This window comes from Myotis brandtii, unplaced genomic scaffold (genome assembly GCF_000412655.1).
Source record: "Myotis brandtii unplaced genomic scaffold, ASM41265v1 scaffold1612, whole genome shotgun sequence".
Classification (NCBI taxonomy): Eukaryota; Metazoa; Chordata; class Mammalia; order Chiroptera; family Vespertilionidae; genus Myotis; species Myotis brandtii.
In genome coordinates this window covers 1,849,240-1,857,893 of record NW_005355890.1, presented here as the reverse complement: position 1 = coordinate 1,857,893, position 8,654 = coordinate 1,849,240, and the positions used below count along the sequence as shown (strand labels likewise).

Here is an 8,654-nt window from a genome sequence, read left to right as displayed (position 1 = left end):
GGGTGGGGTGGGAACCGGGTGGAGGGGAGCTATGGGGGGAAAAAAGAGGAACAAGTATAATAATCTGAACAATAAAGATTTAATTTTAAAAAATTAAAAAAAGAAAAGAAAAGAAAACACACTCTGTTCTTAGGAGCCAATATTTTGGTCAGGGAGACAAAACTTATAGACATGAGAAGATGCCGGGTGCTAACAGGGAAAAAAGTTCATGGGTGGGTCTCAGGAGACCAGGTTGTAGCTCTGATGTTGGTTCTCACTGTTGGTTCTGTATAAGCTGCTCCTGTCTGTAGGTCTGTGGACTAGATAATGTCAGGGTTCCTCCGGTGAGTCTGCTCCTTAGACACAAGTGGAAATGACTGCAAGGGGAGACACCAGGCTGCATGTGGGAGAGGGAAAAGAATTGGAAGGATAGTTTATTCACCTTGTTTTCTTCCTTGGATGAGAGTTGGGTTTTTATATTTTAGTGGAAATTCAGATTGACCTCTTGACCAGTGTTTCTCCAACTTTCATTGTGCTTACGAGTCCCACGGAGAGGTAATTAAACCATTCCTGGGCCCCACCCAGAGAGATGATCTATTGCTGCTGGGCTCAGCCAGCATTGACTTTCTCACTGGCTCTCAGCAGGACCCTTGCTCTGGCTTCCTGACAGGTCACCCATTTCAGGAATGCTTTCTGTAAAATGAAACCCTAAATCTGTTAGAAGTCAAGGGGACCCTGTAGCTGTTGTGATGACTATTCCTTTTAACTCTCATTCCACAGTCGTGTTATTACCATGTCTCCCTAGTAGGGTTTATGTACCATGGGAGGATAACTAGAAGTACCTTGAAGTTCACCTCGGCTGACTTAGCATAATGAACCCTCTGCTCTTGCTGTATAAACACGGACTCTCAGGGATATGTCTAAGCCACTCCCACAGCTTCTGCCAAACTTAAAGAGTTGTTTCCTTGTGCAGGCTGCTGATAGTGATTATGAGGAGTCGGGTGACTTGTTTGTGGGACCAGTTGGGACCTCTGACCTCTCAGCGTATCCTTGCCATTCGCCTAAGACAGCACAAGAGGATGATGACCCACCTGACACCCAAGGATCAGACATCACTCGTTACGGAGAGTCAAACCTGGTAGCTGAGCCTCAGAAGGTAAAGATGAAACATGAATTCTGTTTCCTGGTGTTCTCCTGAGATCTGTGTCATTTGCTTCCTGAATGAGAGTCACGTTGGTCTGAGCTTGAGTTTTTTCTTTTTGATTTTAAGCCATTGCTATCCAAGTGGCTGATTCTTAATTAGGACGGTGGGGATGAACTGGCACTCATTGGATTTGCCGAACAAGCCATCTCTCTAAAGTTGTGATAAACTGCACGTGGCAAACCAGTCGCATGAAGTGTGTGAACGAAGGCTGTGGGCAGAGAGAGTGGGTTTCTGTGCCAACTGGCTGAGGCTAGCTGTTCGGCTCTGGAAAATCTTGGCCAGGTTCAGTTCACATTAAAATACCTGCATTAAGCATTTGACTGTTTCATAGCAGATGATAGGCTCATCTATAGGGTGTCCCCCAAATATGATAACTTAATTTTCACTCCTTTTCAGGTTTAACTAATTTGAAATAATGGGTGAAGCCAGACTAAGCTTTGAACAAAGTGCCACTAGACTTTTTTTTGTATGGGATACATAAAAGATAAAGTTTACGGCACCAAACCGGCAACAGTGGATGATTAAGGGCACACAAATACCAAACGAAATGATTCTTGATGTTTGTGATTCCATTGCTTCACGTTAGCAGCAGTGCCAGGACCGGAATGGTCATCAGTTTGAAAACAGGCATTGACAAAAACAATTGTTCATTTCTGTAGATTCTTTTAAATTTTGAAAATGAAGTGTACGTTAGTAAACACTTGATAATCATTAAAAGTGTGTATACATTATTTTGGAACATGTTGTTTATGAGGTTCACCCTCTCTTTTACACTGGAGTTCCAGGTTGGCCAAGGTAATATTTGAGCAAGAATAATTAGGTTGAAGTGAAGGACTCTATTTTAATACGTCCAAAGAAAGCTCTTTAACTCTGTAGTTTAAACGTGATTCTTCTTTACTTGACTCCCTGACTCTCATTTTACAGTATGTTGATGGTAAATGCCTCTTTCTTCTGCTTAGATTTACTTTTGTCACATACTTATTTCAGGTAAATAAAATTGAAATTCATTATGCCAAAACTGCCAAAAAGATGGACATGAAGAAGTTGAAGCAGAGCATGTGGAGTTTGCTGACAGACTTCACACAAGTGGACGCGGAGGTTAGCAGGCATGGAGGTGCTGGGGGTGAAGGGCTCCACTACTCCTCTAAGTGCCCGGCAGGGTGGTGGGTGGGTAGCTGCCGGTATCCATGGCTCCAGGATCTAGAGTGCCAACACAGAATGCGTCACTCAAACACACCAGGATGGCATCACACCTGAGAGAAGTGAACCGAGGTTGTGAACAGGTCACACACAAGGTGATAGAGATAGTAACGTGGGACATTTCTCAGCCTTGCCGCTGATCAAAACGCCAAGCAACGAAAGGATGTTTACCTTGCTTTTAAATAGCAGCTTGGCAGTGAAATGGATTCACTGCTGGTACAATTTAAGTTGATAAATGTCCCTTCTGGAGAGCAAATTCTGTCATCTCAGGTGCCATAAAGTTTTAAGCCCTTTGATCTAATAATTCTGGTTTGGGAAATGTATTCTAAGTAACAAAGTAAAAAAAAAAAAAATGCTGTCAAATAGTCTCTTTCTCCTGAGCAAGGTGAAACCTTGATTACCACACTCTAACTGAATGGAACTCTCCACTAACTAGAACCTTCCATCTCCCCTTTCAGACCTCTCTGCTCAGGGGTGTTCTGAGCTTTCCAAAGTCCGCCCATCTCTTGTACTTCTCTGTTGGCTGAGAAGTGAAAATTATGCTTTGATTGAGGACCCTGAGCTGTGTAGTCTTGGATATCAGATAAAGCTTCTGTCATGTTTATGAAGTTTTATCAACTAAAATGGAATGGGATGTGAACATCAGAGAAATGTGCTTTCTGACAAGTAGGAAGGGGTGGCCCTGGCCAGCGTGGCAAAGTGGTTAGAGCATTGGCCTGTGAACAGAAGGATCGTGGGTTCAATTCCAATTAAGGGCACCCACCTGGGTTGTGACTTGTGTGGGAGGCAACAAATTAATGTGCCTCTCACATCGATGTTTCTCTCTCATCTCTCCTCTTTCCCCATCCCCCTCCCTCTCTGTAAAATCAATGGAAAAATTATCCTCCAGTGAAGATTAACAGACAAACAAAAAAGTAAGAAGGGGGTTCTTCTTTAACCTTTGAGTCTCAATGACTCATACTACCCTGTCCTCCAGGGATTCTGGTTAATTAAAGATTTGTTGTTTTTTTAAAAAAAACCAAACACAACACACCTTTTATTATAGAAATATTCAAACAGATTTAAAAATAGAGCGAAAATAGAAAGTTTAGTGAACGTTCGCTTCTAAAAATTATTACTATTTTACCTATATTCACTTCTGTCCCCCACTCCCCCCACCACCTCATCGTGTACAGATTCTGAGGGGTTGTTGTTGTTGTTAATCCTCACCTGAGGATATTTTTCCATTGATTTTTATTTTATTTATTTATTTTTTTCCCATTGATTTTTAAAAAGAGTAGAAGGGAGGTAGAAAGACTGAGAGAGAGAAACATTGATATGAGAGAGAGACATTGATTGTTTGCCTTCCACACATGCCCTGACTGGGGTCAGGGATCGGGCCTGTAACCCAGATACGTAGCCTTGACCAGAATTGAAACTGTAACCCTTCAGTCCGTGGGCAATGCTCTAATCACTGAGCAAACCGGCTAGAGCCATATTCTGAGTTTTTTAATGCAAATACCAGCCATAATATCCTTTTATAGCTGCTTGCCTGCTAGTAAGGAGGCAGGTGTGTGTGTGTGTGTGTGTGTGTTGTTCTGTGTGTGTTTTAAGTGGAAAGCTTAAGTCTACTTTTAGATAATGGATTCTTTGTTGCCCTTGACTATGTGGTCCAATTGAAGCTATAAATGATCATGGCTTTTTGTTATTTTATTATTTTTTTCTTACTTTCTTTGCAGTTTTTCCTTTCCTGAATTCCACTGGTAATCAACATCACATTTACCAAAAAAATGTCTAGGGCTGAGGCACTGGATTCCTTTATAGGTCCTTTCCCTTGAAAATATGACTAAGAAATTGTTTCGGTTTTGTTCAGACTTTCTTTTTGGAGATAGAACTTTGTAAATTTATGTTGCTCCCTCAAAAGTGAACCTGGCCCAGGTGTCTGATCTGTGAATATCCTTCTTCTCTTAGACAAACCACAGTGAGACTGGGAAAGAAGAGGACCCGGTGGAGGTAGCTGACAAGAAGATGCTCAGCAGGCTCACATGGGACTTGCAGAAGAGGTGCGTGCCAGCCCTCGGGGGCTGGCGTCTCCTTTGAGCTTTGCCCCTGCCCATACTGTTAAGTGTGACGGACCCTCCACACACGATCTACTGTTCTAACACTCTAGCCGATTTTCTTCTCTGCTTTGATAAGTGAGTTAATATAGACCAACTTTCAAAAGGCATTTTTCTGCACTAGTGATTGGAATGAAACAGGAGATAAATTTTATTTCCAGATTAAAAAAAAAAAACTGGAAAAACCTGCTTATAAAATGCATCTGAAATATTTCTTTGTTTCTCGTTAGCTTATTCATTGGACATGTGTATTCATGTAGATGAAAGAGCCTTTGTTCCTAGAGTTGCAGTGACCCAGATAAATGCTGCCCTTTGTTTTACAGCCTGCCGCCCCTCATGGCTCAGAACCTCTCCATACCCCTGGCCTTTGCCTGTCTCCTGCATCTAGCCAATGAAAAGGTAGGTGGCTCTGGTAAGCATGGGTGTGTTCTCTATTTGTGTCCACCTGCTTGAACTTTCTATCAGATCTTCTTGGGCTCCCTCATAGGATGGAAGTCTTCCGTACAGTGACCTGTGTGGTACCCTCAGCCCAGAGAACTGACCAGGCACCAAGAAAGAACTTAGAAAAATGCCGTCAGGTGTGATTAGCAATAAAAAGAATGAGGAAGACCCAAGTGGGAAAATATTAGATGTGTGTGTTTCTAACTTGAAAACATAAAGTACTTTTACATCATTGCATGTCAAAGGCTTCAAAGGCCTAATCCTGTCAGAGCCAAAGTCAAGACACATGGGAAACATGGTGGAGAAGAGGGGAGAGCAGAGCGTAGCAGGAAGTCAGATGCTCAGGGAGAAAGAAAGGGAGGAATGGAGGCAGCAGCCAGCCAGGTGGGGCCACCAAGAGCAGTGAGGAAAGTCTTGGGAATGGAGATATCTGTCATAAGCACGGAGACAGCAGAGATGCCACTGTGACAGTGTGCCAGGCTCCTCACTGCCACACTGGCCAGCATAGCTGAGCAGCTGTGGGATGGTTATTGAAAGAGCAGGCGGTGACCCACCCTCTCAGGAGCCTTTGACATGCAATGATGTAAAAGTACCATTTTTGAAAGAGCAGGCGGTGACCCACCCTCTCAGGAGCCTGTATATGCTGCAGGGGGGCGGGGGGCACCCTGTACGTGCGGTGCTGCTGGAGACTTGCTGTCCGTGGGTCTCCCCAGGCTGGTCCCTAATGCAGACTTCCGTACTTGGAGTAGCAGGCCATGGGCTGGGCTCGGGCTGTATCACTGGGGTTAGGGATGCCTAACTGCCATCACTGGCTGCTCAACCTTTTCTAGGGCAGGTGCCCTGCCCTGGAGGGAGAGGGGAGAGGAGCATGACACCTGAAATGTGGTTTGAAAAGATTGATAAGATTGGATTGGAATGGTAGCAAAAATGGGGTGTTGGGAGCAGTGCCCGAGATTACTATGGGCCAGTGTCTGACCTCTGACCTCTTAATGACATCGGGAGCAGTGATGACTGGCTGTTTCCCAGGCCTGCCTTTGCTTTGGACTGACTGTCAGGCCCCAAGGAGGGAATGTGCCCTATAGGGCAGCCTGTGTAGCACAGCCTCCAGCCAATCCCAGTGGACCTACCCCTGGGAATCAGGGACCACTTCTCTTGCCACCTTGTAAGCTCATGACCTCAGCAAAGATGACACAGTTCATTTGGCAGAAGCTAGTTCTGATTTTGGGTTGGGAATTGATGTATGGAGACAGAGCCTCCTGCTGCATGTGTCCATCTATGGGGTGACCACTGGGCCTGTAACCTCCAGGCTGGGCAACACCTGAGCCAGAACAGAATAAGCCCGCCTTGCTCCTGAGAGTGAGCAGTTGTGCATCAAAGCCAACTTTAGACAGGCGTTGACCCAGAAGCACAGCTCACAGCTGCTGTAGTGTCCTGCTCAGAGTCAGGAAGGTGTGGGGGCCAGGTTTCCTAGCGAGAAGGTCTCTGTGTGAGTCCTGACACATCCAAGGTGCCTGAACTCAGAAGCCAACTGTAAGAGGAAAGAATGACTAAGAAAAAAAATGAATAAAAAGCTATATCGTTGTCCTGACAAGAAATCCACGAAGGGCTCTGAGGAGAAAGACGCACCAGCCACCCTCTGTCTGACACTCAGAAGGGTTGCTGCTGAGCTCTCCTGGGGAGGCCTGGGATCTCCCATTATCCTCATGGACAGAGGTGCTGGTCCTAGCACACATGGGCATCTGAGAGGTGGGGCACCTCCAAAGCCCCAGTCTGACAAGCAGAGTGCCCCCGGGCTGTGCGCCTCCTCAGAGGCCTGCCTCTTCCCCTGAGAGCAGCTGTGGCCCTCACTCACCTCCCAAGTAGCCTGGGGCCAAGTAGACACTGCTGAGCAGGTCAGCGAGGCCCAGGCTCCAGCACTGTTCTTCCCAATGGCAGTGCTGGCTTTGTTCCTTTGGTTCTGATAAGTCTCTGTAAGGGGCCCCAGGGCCTCAGCATTTGAAGGATGGGGAGGTAGGCCCACACCATAACCTCTTGGTGAGCACTGAGGCCATAACTGGGGCCTGGCTTTGGGCTATGTGAGATGTGACTGGTAACATTGGCTCTGACAGTAACGGAAAATCTTCAGGGATCTGTGGTGACTCAGCTTGGAGCCACCAAGAGAAATCTCCCCACGTTTTCTGGCCTTCTCCCAATCTTTCTCTTTGATCTGAACTCTGGTAACGAGCCCCTCATATACAGTGTGATGGGGCTTGGTTTGACCCATGATGGATGCTGGGCCCTCTGCCTTCGTGAATGCCAGCAGTGTGTCACTGATCAGCCACGCCTGAGCAACTTCTGGACCCCAAGCTGCAAGACATCATACCAGGGAGGCATGATCTGAACTTTCCATCGTTAGCTGTCTGGGAGTGTACGCTAGTGCTAGAGTAGGGTGGATACTCAGCGCAACACACCTTATCTCCCTCCAGTGCCGAGTGAGGGAGGGGTGAGTGAGGTTAGGCAAGAAGGACTTTGATTGCTTTCGTCCTGGGGGAGTGGTTGCCTAGGGTTGGTGGAGACTTCATGGGCTGGGAGAGTGGGTAAGAATTGGGAGGTGGGAAAAGGCCTGCACAGAGATAGGGGAGAGAACAGATGTGTAGCCATCACTAAGGGATGGGGTTTGGGGTGGGGGAGGAGAGCCTGGAGAGGGCACATATGGACAGGTTAGTAAACGCACTGTGACTCCTAGTAGCCTCCCATCTACTTCCCTCCCTCCTTCCGGACAGATAGCCTAGCTCTTGGGCCTGAACACAGAGATTGTTGTGAGAACCAGAGGCGGAGAAGGCTTGCTCTCTGCTTTTTCCCCCTGCGATTGGCAAGAATTTGGAACCAGCTCTCTCATCCAAATTATATTTGCTGTGATAATTTTACTTATAGTCATGGGACAAACCTCATTCTTTGTTACCTCACTTAGGATTTGCTTTGCGATCCTTTAATTCTTGGTGCATCAGAGTCCATGTGTGTTTGTCCTCTTTCAGAATCTAAAGCTGGAAGGAACCGAGGATCTTTCCGACGTTCTCGTGAGGCAAGGGGATTGAGTTCACAGGAGAATTCAACAGGAGGAGGCTCATCACTTCTTCAGTGACCAGGACATCTCCACTGGGTGCCACAATGTGGGGCTCGGGGCAAGGCCAGAGCCAACTTCCAAGGTGCCCATTTGCCTGTCGCTCTTCCCTCCTGTCCCTCTCATTCTGGGAACCAGCACCAGAAGCTCGCCCTTGATTAGAGCTTTCTGCCCTGTGACCCGTAGGCGGGAGGAGAGGGTGAGAGTACGTTTCTGAAACCTACATGCATTCTCTGTTTTTGTGTATAGGCTTAGTCTCCTAAATGGATCTGTTGTTCTGCTCACTCTTTTACTCTTGTAGAAAAGAATTTCCCAGTAAGCATCTGTGGTCCTTTACCAGCTACCTAATTCATGTACATAAAATATGTCATGTGCACTTATAAATGTATATATAATGCTTAAAAATAAAATTCTAACAAGCTTGGCAAAATATGTGAGTACCATTAGATAAGTATTGACCTGGTCTTTACACTCAAGGGGGTGCCATCTTGGTAGCTAGACAGGATACCCATGTGTCAGCATGAGGCAAGAGCCGCTTAAGGAGGTGCTGCAATGGTATGTCTCGTGGCGGGGGGGGTGGGGGGGCCTAAATCACTGGCTGCAGACCCAGATTGTGAGATGGGATCCATGCGGC

At 46.4% G+C, this 8,654-nt stretch overlaps 1 protein-coding gene across 1 annotated transcript in view; it reads left to right on the top strand.

Annotated features, from left to right (window-relative positions):
* The window catches only part of NCAPH (non-SMC condensin I complex, subunit H), a 35,220-nt gene extending 26,768 nt beyond the window's left edge, over window positions 1-8,452 (top strand). Inside the window, exons 13-17 of the mRNA XM_005862237.2 lie at window positions 953-1,135; window positions 2,171-2,281; window positions 4,334-4,425; window positions 4,803-4,878; window positions 7,935-8,452. Coding sequence (XP_005862299.1) covers window positions 953-1,135; window positions 2,171-2,281; window positions 4,334-4,425; window positions 4,803-4,878; window positions 7,935-7,994 — 522 coding nt within the window. The 3' untranslated portion in view covers window positions 7,995-8,452. The remainder of the gene's footprint in view (window positions 1-952; window positions 1,136-2,170; window positions 2,282-4,333; window positions 4,426-4,802; window positions 4,879-7,934) is intronic.
* The last annotated feature ends 202 nt before the right edge of the window (window positions 8,453-8,654 follow it).